General features: G+C 40.2%; 1 protein-coding gene across 10 annotated transcripts in view; it reads left to right on the forward strand.

The window, feature by feature from the left end:
• Nucleotides 1-16,025, forward strand: part of tcf4 (transcription factor 4) — a 617,800-nt gene that overhangs the window by 298,759 nt on the left and 303,016 nt on the right. For all 10 annotated transcript variants that reach the window (XM_033033210.1, XM_033033191.1, XM_033033173.1 and 7 more), the window contains one exon: nt 2,490-2,548. In XM_033033210.1, the coding sequence (XP_032889101.1) occupies nt 2,490-2,548 (59 nt within the window). The remainder of the gene's footprint in view (nt 1-2,489; nt 2,549-16,025) is intronic.

Genomic DNA, 16,025 nt, shown 5'->3' on the forward strand with positions numbered 1-16,025 from the left:
CCCTGAGTTTCTCGTTACCTTCCAGTTTAATTCCCTATCCCACTCATGCCTTTCTGTGTCCTCTTGTTCTGTTATATGGTCAATACAAGTTTGAGCAACAGCACCTATACTTCCATATTATACATATATATATATATATATATATAATATATATATAAACTAAGTCAAAAAATGTGGCAGACTGAATTGGATAGTTCTGTCATAACAGAGAGAAAGAATGAATTATTTGAAGTTAGAAAATTCAATCGAGTCAGGAAGGTTGCGACCTGCCCAGATGGAAGTGACAGTGCTGTTGTTCAAACTTGCATTGATTCATAGTAACAGAGCAATATATAAATACATACTCACTGGGCATGTTCAAAACATTAACACATTCACACATTACACAGACAAATGTTTTTCTAAACTTAATGTAACTTAATGTACCTTAATTATCACAAACTGTGCCGAATATCACCATTTCAGAGTTTTTACCTTTCTTCAACTAATCCCTCTTCCACGTTTTCTCTGTTTCCTAAATGACTTTTTTTTTTCATTTTCTCAATTCTTATGAAAGGTCTTGGAACTGAAACGTTAACTATTTTGCTTTTCACAAATGCAGCCTGACCCGTGTATTTCCAAAATGTTTGTTTTCATTTCATTTCATTTCACATATTTAGCAAATCCATTTCTTTGATTTTTGTTTTCATCAGACTGTTCTTAGCATGTTCACTCCGATACTGGTCTTGGTTTGCCACGATGCCATATTGGCTCTTATCAATATCACTGATGACATTGTTTTGATTGCTACAGATTGAATCAATAATTTCTTATCCTCCTCAACCCCACTGCATGGCTTTGACATGGTCATCCTTCACCTATAGGTATGCTTTTCCACTGTTGTTCAACTGGTTGGGAACATACTGACATGGTCACATGTTTATCGAGACAATTGCAACAAGAGAACTTCATGTGGCTTTGATTTTTCTGGCTAAAGTGTACTTCAAACCCCAGAGACATACAGCATGCAGAATAATGGTGCCTAACTATATCTCATCACCTCCTTTTTTTGATCAGGCATCCAGTATGGGATAAGCAGCAAGTTCTTACAACTACATTTTCGGACTAAGCCGAGGACATGCTTGACTAGTCTGAATATTCCATGGCTACTAGTCCCATCTTTCTCCCTAGCAGTTGTCTGAAACTCAATCAGATTATTCCCAAACTATTGCCATATTTAACTGAGGTGAACTTTGGATCACACATGGTACTTTCTCTATTTTAACCTCCATAATTTGGAGTAATATAGCATGGAAACAGGTCCTTTGGCCCAACTTGCTTATGCTGACTAAAATGACCCATCTACATTAGTCCCACCTGCCCATATTTGGCCCATATCCCTCTAGACCTTCCCTATCCATGTATCATGACATCATCCATTATATCATCTGACTTTGTCCAATTCTCAGCATATCTACCTCTGATACTTTTGGTCACTCTTTTCTAACTTTATATTATTGTTCCAGTACACGTTTAGCAATTTCTGTTGTCTGCTCTACATAAACTTACGGTAATTACAACATCTATAACCCATATGCTGACTTGCATCATCATCTTTTCAGCCAATTATGCTTCCTGACCTATGCTCTAACTCTGGTCTCTTAATCACCCATGCTAAGCCCCAAAGCTAGTCAATTCCTCTTTCAGATGTTGCACCTCTCTAGCTCTGTTTCCTTCAGGGCTTTTGTAATTTAGTTAGATCAAGCCTTTACACATCTGTCCTAACTGACTCTGTCATATTTCAAATCGTCATGATTCACGCAAATGGCTTGTATGTTTTCCTTTGTTAAAGGCCCTGTATGTAATGATATTATTGTTTGAGTGTAAATAAGGGAAATGCTACTTGGCTCATCAATGCAGTGTCGGAGGAATATGCATTTGGAAACTCTAGCTCCTAATTGTAATGTAGTTAGTTCAGTTCAGTTCAATTTAGTTTATTGTCACGTGTACCGAGATACGTGAAAAGCCTTTGTTGATTACTTCTAGATAGTAAATGTAAGCGAATATCATAGCATTATTGGTAAAGGTATATCATCCAATACAGTCTATTAGTTATGAGTGTAGATATTGTAGCCATTTACATTTACACACGCCCTTGTTAAGATAATCCTCGTTATCATTGAAGGAATATTACGCCCCATGATCCACTGCTCGATCCACTGAGTTCCTCTAGCACTGTTTATTTTGCTTGAAATGAGAGGTACCAACAGCATAGAAGAAAAGTTTATAATCACAAAGAATTAATGAACCAACAGTGATGTGATGCGGTTTACTTTCAATAGTGAGATGTATTAAAATAGATTTGATTATTTTCTGTCCAAATAACCCTCTAACATAAAGATGGATTTGCCGAGCACAGTCCATATCCTCCTAATTCTAACATCAGATGAATTCTGTTAAGTCTCTTCTGTTATACTGTAGGTAATTTTATGCAAATCTTTGTTTTGCAGGCAAAGCAGACAGAACATCATTCCCATTCGTGAGGGACTCGAGTATGCAGGGTTGTCAGGTCAGTATTATGTTCCATTACCCTATTTCTGTCTGCTATTTGTGTACAAAACAAGTGAAGATATTTTATTATAAAAGTATTGTGTGTCTTGCCAACTCTTTCTTCACATCCATTTTGTCCAATAAACAGGGCTGGAACTGATTCTTTAACTATTTTATTTGATACTTGTAACTGATTCATTTCTTCAAATATTTGTTTTTCTATTTGGGAATTCTTGTGAGAATTAGGGCTCATTGGCATACGTGTTGGAAGGAGTGACCTGTTCTTTCCCTAAGGATGCCTGATGAACATTTAACTGTGTGGGCAGATGAATAGTGAAAGGCCTGGATAGAGTGAATGTGGAGAGGAATATTCCACTAGTGGGAGAGTCTAGATCCAGAGGCCATAGCCTCAGAATAAGAAAGGCGATGAGGAGGAATCTCTTTAGTCAGGTGGTGAATCAGTGGAATTCATTGCCACAAACGGCTATGGAGAATGGGGTTGAGAGGGAGAGATAGATCAGCCATGATTGAATGGCGGAGTAGACTTGATTGGCCGAATGGCCTGATCCTGCTCCTTGATCTTATGAACGTATGAACTCATACGTTCATTTTGTTTGCTTCTGAGCCCAAAGTATTCTGGTCACCAAAGGATTCCACCAGACTTTGGGAAACATTGCTGACATCTCATCTGCCTTAAAGAATACCTCACTTTAAAATTGTTACTGCATAACAATGTAGTTGGAGGTGTTTGCAAAGCTTTAAAGCCCTCAGTGAACACAGCAAGAGAAACTGCCCTTATGTAATTCATTCAGCAGCAAACTGGTGGCTTGGTGGATTTGCAACATTTAGCCACCGAGGAGGTGGATTAGTAGCCTCCGTAAAACCACTTGAACACTCCACTTAGCAGTTTCATAGTCACAGATGATGCTCCATTGGAACATTAACCAATCAAAAAAAGGAATTTAGAAGTTCACATTTGGTCCATTTTCCAGCTGCAATGAAGCCAAAGTAAAATGAAGGAACAAACTGGAAGATGCCAGCATTACTGGGCTTATTCTGAAGATAGACTGACACAAAGTGCTAGAGTAAATCAGCAGGTCAGTTAGCATCTCTGAAGAAAATGGATGGGTGGCGTTCTGGGTCGGAACCCTTCTTCACACTGGGTTATCGTTGGGTTCATTTTGCAGCATTGAGTATCACACAACTTTTAAGACGTTTTTTGCTGCTTAACTTGCCCCCTAAATTTAATTACATGTTGTTAATTACCTGACCATATACCTATCAAGTGGCATTTTACGTGGATATTAACTGTTTATCCTCCGCTGTACTTTAAACATTGGTATAGAAATATAGTTAAAAGGTTCAAAGGTCAGGAGTTCACGGCACTATTTAAAACATGCAGCCTAAAAGTAGATTTGGGGGAAAAAAAATCAGTGATCTTATCAGAGTTTACCTAAATATCATTAATAATATGCAAGTGGCTGATTTATATATGAAACCTGGCATTTTCAGGGTCTGGTGACTATAATTTCTGGTTAAGAACCTTAACTGATCTCATCGATTCTTGCAAACATAATTGCTCCTACGGTTTGGAACAGGGCTATGGTGCGTAGAGAAAGTGCAGTTAAATATTAATCTTCAAGGAAAAGAGAGTTTATAATAAATTTTGCAAAAATTAAATTTGTCAGTGAGATGACAGATTTATGTACTTGCTGATATTTACAAGACCAAAACTTAAAGCTTCCATTGAACAATGAAGCTGTGTGACTGGTGAAGGAAATTCTATATTTTCATTCATTTGCTCCAAAGTGGGAACGAGGTAAATTCGGATGCACAGCTAAAGAAGACATGGGAACAGACTTAGGCTGTTTGGCACATCAAATCTGCTCCAACATTCAATCATGGCTGATCTATTTTTCCTACTCAACTCCATTCTCTTGCCTTCTCCATGTAACGTTTAATACCCTTAAGAATCAAGAACATATCAATCTCCATTTTAAAAATACCCAATGACTTGGCCATGTTGTTGCCTCAGGTCTTGAGCTTGGTCCAGAATGACCTCTTGGCATCCTTAATGGTTTTGCAAATTCTCAGACCGATCGAGATCATTTGACTTGAACGTTGTGGACTTGGACAGCAGCTCTGATGTACCCAATAGGATGCTTTCTGTGGTGCATCTATAGAAATTGGTAACAGTAATTTGGGATGCTCTGAACCTCTTTAGCCTTTTGAGAAAGTAGAGGTGTTGGGGGCTTTCTTGACCAAAGCTTCAATGTTCTTGAACCAGGACAAATCGCTGGTGATATTTGCACCAAAGAACTTTAAGGCTCTCAGCCATCTCTACTTCAGCACCATTGATGTAGACTGGGGCATATACTCCACCTCACTTTGTAAAGTTAATGAGTCACTCCTTCATATTTCGGACATTGAGGGAGAGATCTCACGTTACTAAGATCTGTTTTCTGCCTGTACTCTGTCTCATCGTTATTCGAAATCCGAACTACAAGGCTGGTGTCATCTATAAACTTGTCAATAGTGTTCGAGAAAAATAAGCTGCAAAGTCGTGAGTGTATAGGAAACGTAGTATGGAGATGCGTACGCAGTCATGCAGGGCACTAGTGTTGCAAATTACTGTTGAGGATGTTTTGTTGCCTATCCTTGTTGGCTGTGGGTCAGGAAGTCAAGGATCCATTTGCTGAGGGGGTGCTGAGTCCTAGCTCCAGTATTTTGAAAATCAGTTTGTTGGAATTATGGTGGTGAAGGCAGACCTGTAGTCAATGAGGAACAGCACCTCATATTCCGTCTGGGGACCTTGCGTCCGGATGGCATTAACATTGAATTCTCCCAATTTTGCTAGCCCTTGCTGTCTCCTCCCCTTCCTTAACCCTCTAGCTGTCTCCTCCCACCCTCCCATCCGCCCGCCCTCGGGCTCCTCCCCCTCCTCCCCTTTTCCTTCCTTCCCCCCCCCCCCCCCCCCACCCCCCATCAGTCTGAAGAAGGGTTTCGGCCCGAAACGTCGCCTATTTCCTTCGCTCCATAGATGCTGCTGCACCCGCTGAGTTTCCCCAGCAATTTTGTGTACCGTCAATAAGTATGAGTTTGGCGTAGTCCTTATTATCCAGCTGTTCCACAGATACAATAGGGCCAGGGTGATGGTGGCTGCTGTGGATCTTTTGCAGTGAATCAAAGGTGTCTAGATGGCTCGAGTTAATGTGTGCCAAGGCCAGTCTTCCTAAGCATTTCATGATGGTGGATCCCGGAGCCGATGGATGGTAGTCTTTCTTTGGAACTGGTACAATAATGGTCTTCTTAAATAAGGTGGCAACATTAGAGTAGAACAGGGAGATGTTAAAGATACCTACGATCAGCCATGATCACATTGAATGGCGGTGCTACTCCTGCACCTATCGTCTATTGTCTACTCTTGGAATGAAATTGCTTTGAAGAGTTATTGTAATCTGTAACAGGAATACAATGAGAGAAAGTTGAGGGGTAGCATTAGAGTTCTTTGCATTAGAAACATAGAAAATAGATGCGGGAGTAGGCCATTCGGCCCTTCAAGCCAGCACTGCCATTCAATATGATCAGGGCTGATCATCCAAAATCAGTACCTTGTTCCTGCATTCTCCCCATATCCCTTGAGTCCGTTAGCCCTAAGAGCTATATCTAACTCTCTTTAATATATCCAGTAAATTGGCCTCTACTGCCATCTGTGGCAGAGAATTCCACAGATTCACAAATCTCTGCCTGAAAAATGTTTTCCTCATCTCACCGCTTATTCTTAAACTGTGACCCCTGGTTCTGGATTCTCCCAACATCGGGAAAATTTTTCTTGCACCTAGCCTGTCCAATCACCTTAATAATAATAATAATAATAAATTTTATTTATGGGCGCCTTTCAAGAGTCTCAAGGACACCTTACAAAAATTGAGCATGTAGAGGAAAAACATGTAAGGGGAATGAAATAAATAGTAGAGACATGACTAGTACACAACGTAAAGACAGAATTCAATACAAAACACAGTATGAGGCAATTAATGCACAGATGAAAAGGGAGGGGGACGTGGGGCTAAGGATAGGCAGAGGTGAAGAGATGGGTCTTGAGGCGGGACTGGAAGATGGTGAGGGACACGGAATTGCGGATCAGTTGGGGGAGGGAGTTCCAGAGCCTGGGAGTTGCCCTGGAGAAGGCTCTGTCCCCAAAACTGCGGAGGTTGGACTTCTGGATGGAGAGGAGATCGGCTGATGTGGATCTGAGGGACCGTGAGGGTTGGTAGGGGGAGAGGAGGTCCATGAGATATGGGGGGGCCAGATGGTGGAGGGCTTTGTAGGTGAGGATCAGGATTTTGTAGGTGATCCGGTGGGAGATGGGAAGCCAGTGAAGTTGTTTGAGGACTGGAGTGATGTGATGCCAGGATTTGGTATGGGTGATGAGTCGGGCGACTGCGTTCTGGACCAGTTGGAGTCGGTTGATGTAGGTGGAGCTGATGCCAAGGAGAAGTGAGTTGCAATAGTCCAGTCGGGAGGAGATGAAGGCATGGATGAGTCTTTCAGCAGCGGGCGGTGTGAGAGAGGGTCTGAGTTTGGCGATGTTGCGGAGATGAAAGAAGGAGGTTTTAATGACATGGCGGATGTGAGGCTCAAGGGAGAGGGTGGAATCAAAGATCACGCCAAGGTTACGGGCCTGGGGAGATGGGGAGACAGTGGTGCCGTCGATAGTGAGAGTGGGGTTATTGATTTTGCTGAGTGCGGCTTTGGAGCCTATGAGGAGGAATTCTGTCTTATCGCTGTTTAGTTTGAGGAAATTATGTTGCATCCAGGTTTTTATAGCTGACAAACAGGAGTTGATTTGGGAGAGGGGGGGGGGGGGGGGGTGGTGGGGGGATTTGGTGCCAAGGTAAATCTGGGTGTCATCAGCGTAACAGTGGAAGTCCAGATTGAAGTGGCGGAGTATCTGATCAAGGGGGAGGATGTAGATGATGAAGAGGAGGGGGCCGAGTACGGAGCCTTGGGGAACGCCTTGAGTGACTGCGGCTGTAGCAGAGGTGTGGTTGTGGAGAGAGATGAAGTGGGATTTGTTGGAAAGGTAGGAACGGAGCCAGCTGAGTGCAGAGCCTTCAATGCCGAGGTCTTTGAGTCTGGTGAGCAGGATGTTATGGTTCACTGTATCGAAGGCTGCGCTCAGGTCGAGGAGGATGAGGATGTTGAGGGAACCAGTGTCAGCAGAGGTGAGGAGGTCGTTGAGGACTTTGAGAAGAGCAGTTCCTGTGCTATGGAGGGGGCGAAAGCCAGATTGGAGGGGTTCAAGTAGGTTATACGCAAGGATGTGGGAATGAAGTTGCGACGCAACGATACGCTCCAGGGTTTTTGAAAGAAAGGGGAGGTTTGAGATTGGGCGGTAGTTAATGAGAGAGGAGGGATCAAGACCAGGTTTCTTTAAGATTGGTGTAACGGCAGCAGTTTTGAAAGCGGAGGGGACAATTCCTTGGGACAATAAGGGACCTTAAGAATTTCATATGTTTCTATAAGATCTCCTCTCATCCTTCTAAATTCCAGTGAATATGAGCCCAGTCGATCCATTCGTGATTTCTTATCAGACTTCTGTATCTTTTTAAAAGAAAATTGCAATTGTGTTTTTGTTTTTGTCACCTTCCAGTGATTTCAGCCTTATCTGCATTGAGTAAGTTATTTTTTGTTATTGAAGTAATAGGTGCCAGGTTTCCTGTCAATTAAAATGGCCTGTCCTAATATTATGTTGTGACATTTTCATACAATGTATGTCTCCATATTAGTGCAGTTCCTCAGTCAATACTGAAATACAGTGCCCTCCATAATGTTTGGAACAAAGACCTATCATTTATTTATTTGTCTCTGTACTCCAAATTTGAGATTTGTAATAGAAAAAATCACATGTGGTTAAAGTGCGCATTGTCAAATTTTATTAAAGGCCATTTATGTACATTTTGGATTCACCGTGAGAAATTACAGCTGTGTTTATACATAGTTCCCCCATTTCAGGGCACCATAATGTTTGGGACACATGGCTTCACAGGCGTTTGTAATTGCTCAGGTGTGTTTAAATGCCTCCTTAATGCAGGTATAAGAGAGCTCTCAGCACCTAGTCTTTTCTCCAGTCTTTGCATCACCTTTGGAAACATTTATTGCTGTTTATCAACATGAGGACCGTGTGTCCGAAGTTGTGCCGATAAAAGTCAAAGAAGCCATTATGAGAATGAGAAACAAGAATAAAAACATCAGCCAAACCTTAGGCTTACCAAAATCAACTGTTTGGAACATCATTAAGAAGAAAGAGAGCATTGGTGAGCTTACTAATCGCAAAGGGACTGGCAGGCCAAGGAAGACCTCCCCAGCTGATGACAGAAGAATTCTCTCTATAATAAAGAAAAATCCCCAAACACCTGTCCGACAGATCAGAAACACTCTTCAGGAGTCAGGCGCGGATTTGTCAATGACCACTGTCTGCAGAAGACTTCATGAACAGAAATACAGAGGCTACACTGCAAGATGCAAACCACTGGGTGACGCAAAAATAGGATGGCCGGGTACAGTTTGCCAAGAAGTACTTAAAAGAGCAACCACAGTTCTGGAAAAAGGTCTTGTGGACAGATGAGATGAAGATTAATTTATGTCAGAGAGATGGCAAGAGCAAAGTATGGAGGAGAGAAGGAACTGCCCAAGATCCAAAGCATACCACCTCCTCTGAAACACGGTGGCGGGGGTGTTATGGCCTGGGCATGTATGGCTGCTGAAGGTACTGGCTCATTTATCTTCATTGATGATACAACTGTTGATGGTAGTAAGTAGTAAGTAAGTAAGTTTATTGGCCAAGTATTCACATACAAGGAATTTGCCTTGCTGCTCCACCCACAAGTAACAACATGACATACAGTGACAGTTACGAATGACTCAGGAAACACTAAACATTAATAATAATAAAACATTAATGATATGTTTGGAGGTACCGTATGTCTGATGTTTATGAGTACCTCTCTCGTGAAAGTAATCTTTGTAGGGTTTTCACAGACAACACAAACGAACAAACACATACAAAACAGCAAGGAACAGTACACTGTGGCCGCCATCATCGGTGCCAGCAGCAGCAAGCAGCAGCAGCTACTATAATGAATTCTGAAGTGTATAGGCACATCCAATCTGCTCAAGTTCAAACAAATGCCTCAAAACTCATTGGCCGGCGATTCATTCAACAGCAAGACAATGATCCGAAACATACTGCGAAATAACAAAGGAGTTTTTCAAAGTAAAAAAATGGTAAATTCTTGAGTTTCTAAGTCAATCTATTAATCTACTAAGTCAGGCTATTAAACCTGGCTCGGACAAAACTCTGATTATTACCAACCACTTTCTGTTATTTGCACTATCAGTTTATTTATTCATGTGTGTATATATTTATATCATGGTATATGGACACATTTATCTGTTTTGTAGTAAATGCCTACTATTTTCTGTGTGCTTAAGCAAAGCAAGAATTTCATTGTCCTATACAGGGACACATGACAATAAACTAACTTGAACTTGAACTTGAACTTGAATCACCCGATCTGAACTCAATTGAGCATGCCTTTTATATGCTGAAGAGAAAACTGAAGAGGACTAGCCCCCAAAACAAACATAATCTAAAGACGGCTGCAATACAGGCCTGGCAGAGCATCACCAGAGAAGACACCCAGCAACTGGTGATGTCCATGAATCACAGACTTCAAGCAGTCATTGCACGCAAAGGATATGCAACAAAATACTAAACATGACTACTTTCATTTACATTACATTGCTGTGTCCCAAACATTATGGTGCCCTGAAATGGGGGTACATTGTATAAACACTGCTGTGATTTCTACATGGTGAAACCAAAATGTATAAAAATGGCCTTTATTAAAATCTGACAATGTGCACTTTAACCACGTGATTTTTTTTCTATTACAAATCTCAAATTGTGGAGTACAGAGGCAAAGAAATAAATGATGGGCCTTTGTCCCAAACATTATGGAGGGCACTGTGAAGGTTTTTGCACTCCACAGCTGGAGTGAGTCTTTATTGTAGCTGGGCTATAATCAGACAATTTATTTTGTGCTATCTGTGAACTGAACTTAGAGGCACAAAAATAGATGCATTAAAATTTCAACTCGCCATTTTTGCTCAAATTTACTCAAGCAGGATGAAGCTGATAGTTATAGGCACTATAGAGGATGTAGCTGATAGTTTTTTTGTTCCAAATTTAAAAAAGGGCAAAAACGTCATGAATGGCATGGTATTATACTCATGGTATTATACTCATGTATAATATGATTTGACTGGATAGCACGTAAACAAAGTTGGTCACTGTATCTCGGTTCATGTGACAATAACGAACAATACAAATATCCATGCTTTTTAGAATGAATTACACGCCGTAGAAAAGGATGTTGGAAAGAAAGTCTAGATGAAAAGCTTTGCTGAAGATAAACACAAAAAGCTGGAGTAACTCAGCGGGTCAGACAGCATCTCTGAAGAAAAGGAATGGGTGACGTTTCGGGTTGAGACCTTTCTTCGGACTGAGTCGGGGAAAGGGAAACGAGAGATATAGACGGTGATATAGAGAGATATTGAACAAATGAATGAAAGGTATGCAAAAAAGTAACAAACAATAAAGGAAACAGGACATTGCTGGCTGTAGGCTAGGTGAAGACGAGATATAGTCAATTAGACTCAACAAGTTTTGCTGATGTGATTTGTTCAGTCAAGAAATGTGACTAGTAGGTGCTTTTCTTGAGTAAACAATAATTAAATAAACCGAATCACATTTGTATCACGCCGTCGTCTTTGCAGCTTAGATTCCACCATCTACTGTTTATAGACTATACTAACAACACTTATTATGAAATAAAAACAGAAAATAATGGAAATATGCAGCAAGTCAGGCAGCATTTGAAGAAAGAGATAATGTTTCAGTTTGAAGACCCTTCAGCTCTGACGAAAGGCCCCTGTCCTGAAAAGATTACTGTGTTTCTCTTTCCACAGATGCTGCTGAGTTTCAAGCACTTTCTGTTCATACTTAAAATTTCCAGCATCTGCACTTTCTTGATTGCCACATAGTTTTTAACGGTTTATTAGGCGCACACAACTTCCGAGTGTCAGCCATGGCTCTCGTCCATGAGTGAAATAAGGGCGTCTGGGTCTTCATCAAGGCTTGAGCAAATGTTAGCATTAGAAATGAGAGTGCACTGCAACTTTGAAAGTGCTGTAGACTGATGAGACTTTAATGGCGCTCATGTCTGATCTCCCATGAGGATGTAAAAGATAAAGCATGTTTTTCTACAGCAGTTTCCTGGACAATATTTATTCCTCAGCCACTGGTGTGGTTGTGGTTTGTGGTATCTTATTGTGCACAAATTGGTCGCTATGCTTCATCCATTAAAATTGCAACTGCAGATCAGTACTTAAATACCTGTAAACACTTGGTGGTCCTGTAGAAATGCGAGTTCTTTCTTTAAAACACTTGCCCACGATCATTTTAACATGCATTTTTTTTTACTGTGGTGAGTATCATACCCAAATGTGATTTGTTTTCACCTGAAAACCATCCAAGAACATTTTTCAGCAAAATTGATTTGTCTTTGAATAATTCAATAATATGTCTGAGCCCAGGCTTCGGAAACTGTTCAATGTACCTCCATGACCATCTGCAATAAATGATTTTTAACCGCTACTTTGCTGGGAATACTCAATAGAATTCAATATTACCAAGTGAACATGGTTGTGTGGAAAGCCTCAAGAGGAAGAAGCTGTATTAGAATTTTTACACAGACAAGTTATTAACTTGGAGATATTCCTGAGCTGACAGACGGTAGTGGCTTGAAATATTATACTGTAATCATTGCATCTTTGTTTCATTTACATGATCTATTGTTTGCACGAGAGCATGCACATCATTGAAAGAAGTGGCTTAAGCAAGGTGATGTCTCTCTTGAGAAAGATTCTTATAAAGGCTGAAGTGATGGGGATCATAAAGAGAGCTCTACAAATCTGCCATTCCTAAAAATAGCATTTGCCTCCATTATATTTTGTAAAAATCTAGAATAAGGTGATAATTTCCTCACTACAAAAAATAATTCCAATTCATTTCCGTTAGGAATTACAGTGTCTCCAAAATTAGTGGGTTTTGCCCTTTGGCAAAGGTCCTTAATTAAATGCAAGTAATTTTTTTAGGCAAATTAAATGTCCTTAATTTTTCTGATGAATATGCTATCTCCTGATGGAGGAGAATTGGACAGGCACTCAGAACCCCAAGCCCACATTGGTTGAATTTTCATTTTGAAGTGACTTTTATAGTAAACTGTGCTTGGTGCACTGGTATGTGGGGCCAAATGGCTACTCCTCTTAACTTGATGTTAAATCATTGATAATTATGCACAATGTGAAATGCATTGGACTTTTTCTGCCCCTTGATCTACCCCTCTTTCTACCCCTTCTATCTCCCATTTCACTCTCCATGTCAGCTGCCTACGGACCTTGGTAGAGTCTTTGCCTCTAAGTTAATTTACAAACTGAAGGAATGAGACATGGAAGTGGATTGGTGAAGGAAGTGGTTATCTTGAGACTTTGAAGTTTGAGGGTGGTGTTCCTGTTTCCTTGCATTTCTTGGGGGTGCAGGTCATGGTTTTTGGAGGCTGTACTAAATTGGCATGGGCACATAAAGCAATGCGTTTGCAGAATGTGCAGACTTCAGTGATAGTAATTTGTGATGGATGGAATGAATGTTAAGAATAGTAGAGGGAATCCATTCAAGTCAGCTGCTTACTCCTGGATGATGTCAAGTTTCTGGGGTCATAGAGTCAGGCACACAGGATCTTCAGTCCAACTCATCCACTGACCAAGGCCCATCTATGCTTGTTCCATTTGCCTGCGCTTGACCCATATCTCTAAACCTTTGTATCCATTGGTGGTTTGTTTTCATTATTTCTTCTGTGAGAGAATATATGGAGATATTAATACAAGGGAAGAATGTATTGCATATTGTTATTTACTGTCTAATATTTATTTAGAATGATCTTACAATCTTTTAAGCAATGCATTTAGGTGGAAAATGAAATAAATTGTACAATTATAATAGGTCCTGCAACAAAAAAAACACAAATAATTCACTTCTACAGTTGATCAGACGGCGATTTTTAAAGCAAGTTTGGATCAGTCATGTAGTTAAGTGTAGTAACGTTATAGGCTCAGGGCATTGTGTACAGTTCTGACTGTTTAACTGGCTGCCTTGGCTTTAGATAGGATACAAAGATAGAGTGCAGAGGAGATTTTGTAGAACGACACCAGTGATGAAGCAACATGGGTACATGGAGAGAATGGGGAACACGCATTCCTTTTCAGAGTTGTTAATGAGAAGGGTGTTCAAAATCATGAAAGTTTTGCAGAGAAATGCTGGAGAAAATGTTTTCATGCAGAAGGGTACATGAGAGAGGGCACAGTTGTCATTATCAAGATTACTCAGCTTCTAAGTGTGGTGATTCACAAGATTCACAAGTGACTTTCTAAAAGGATTTGGGTATGTTCTTAAAAGGTGTAAATTTTTAGGACTGGAGAAAGAGCAAGAAATTAGATTAACGTGATCACTCTTGCAAAGAGCTAGGCAGAGACAAAGGCTAAATGGCCTCCCATTGTGTTGTACAATTTTAATTCATGCTCTTGGTTTGGAAACGTTATTCTCTGAGTTAAACAGCATTGAGAGAAAAAGAACATTGCAAATTAAGTCTTAATTAAAATAGGAGCATGTTTTAAAGAATTTTAAAGGTCATGTATTGCTTGAATTTATGGGAATCCTGCAAGGACTATAAATTCATATCTTTCAGATTTACATAGAATAGGGGTTGGCAGGCAGAAAATATATTGCCATTCCATTGCGACGGAAATGTCTTTGGAATGTAAGCATGAGTGTTGAGGGTAGATAACTTGTGCTGTGAGTTCGCTGTGTGTCTGACCTCGGCTCTAAAGCTTTCAGTTCCTGCAGCAGCTTGTTTCTGTATATCCTGTTTCTAGAGGTCAAAGCAAGGGTCATTGATTTTGGGGAGCAGATTGCTGACAATATCCTGCCTGCTGCAGGTGGCTTGTGCAAACAGACTGGTGTTTAAACTTGTGCCCAGTGACTGAGTCGGAGGTTATGCAGACTGATTTGTCTTGGATCATACGTGCAGCAGCATTTATTACAGTGGTATGGTTAGGTTTTTTAAATAAAAATCATGTTACTCTGTGAAAAAGGAATGAGGTGGCAACATTAAAAAAAAGGATAATTTGGCTTTAAAAATTTTTGAAAATAAGGGTTCATCTTGTCAGAAATTTCTCATATTTTGTATTTTTCCATTTCGCCAATCACAAATTCTTAGAGTTACTTTTGAATTTACTTTTAAATATTCACACCTTCCTTGTACTTGCCCAATTTTTCTCCTATTCGCTTGAAAGCTGAAATTCACCCTGAGAATTTAATAATACTTTAGCCCTAGGCAGCAGGGTAGTCATGTATTGGGTTGCTGCAGTTCCCAATCCCCATGCACGGCCTAATGTTGACTCACCTTCCTGCTTGTCAGACATCAACTGGAATCTAAGTGATATTATAAATCTGGGGAACTCACTGTTTGAGAGAATTATTTCCATGATCTCTGATATTTTCACGATTGTTTGACATGTTTAATGTGCAGAAAATGCTGGAGGGTGGTCAGTAAATTAAAGACGGGGTAGACACAAAATGTCTCGACCCGATACGCAGTTTGAAGAAGGGTCTGGCCCTGAAACGTCACCCATTCCTTCTCTCCAGAGATGCTGCCTGTCGCGCTGAGTTACTCCAGCATTTTGTGTCTACCTTCGATTTAAACCAGCATCTGCAGTTCTTTCCTACACAAATTAAAGACAGGGATTGTATCCAAAAGTTCAGATCGCATCATAAAGGTTTATAGATGTCATCTGGACCTCAGGTTTGGATTACCATCTGATGTTAACTTGGAGGCGATAGACAATTTAACGTATAATATTTGCTACTTATTTTCTGTTCTCTCCAAACAGATGGTTTTATTTTTTCATTTAAATCTGGGATCACTTGACCCTAGAAATGAGGATTACATGAAATCTATGGCATGTACTGAAAAATGAAATTCTATTCGAGAGAAAATATAGAATGATGAATGGCTTTTAGAAATGCCTTAATCTTTAGGAGAGTTATTTTAAAAAAACACAGTTGAAAAATTCTTCTGACGTTTCATCCTGGCATAGTTAAACAGCCCTGCTAACCTAAACCTTTGATCTTTAGTTTTAGATCTGCTGAGATGCCAATTCAATAACGGGGTGATAATCTTCCATTACGGAAAAAGTACATGTGACGTTTTTGAATGTGTGCCATAATTTTTTTTGAAAGGTTTATGCTCATGTTTAAAGGTCTTTGAAAACAGTGCCCTCCTTGATAACCTAAATGTCATATTTAACATTTC

Source organism: Amblyraja radiata, chromosome 1 (genome assembly GCF_010909765.2).
Source record: "Amblyraja radiata isolate CabotCenter1 chromosome 1, sAmbRad1.1.pri, whole genome shotgun sequence".
NCBI classification, from domain to species: Eukaryota; Metazoa; Chordata; class Chondrichthyes; order Rajiformes; family Rajidae; genus Amblyraja; species Amblyraja radiata.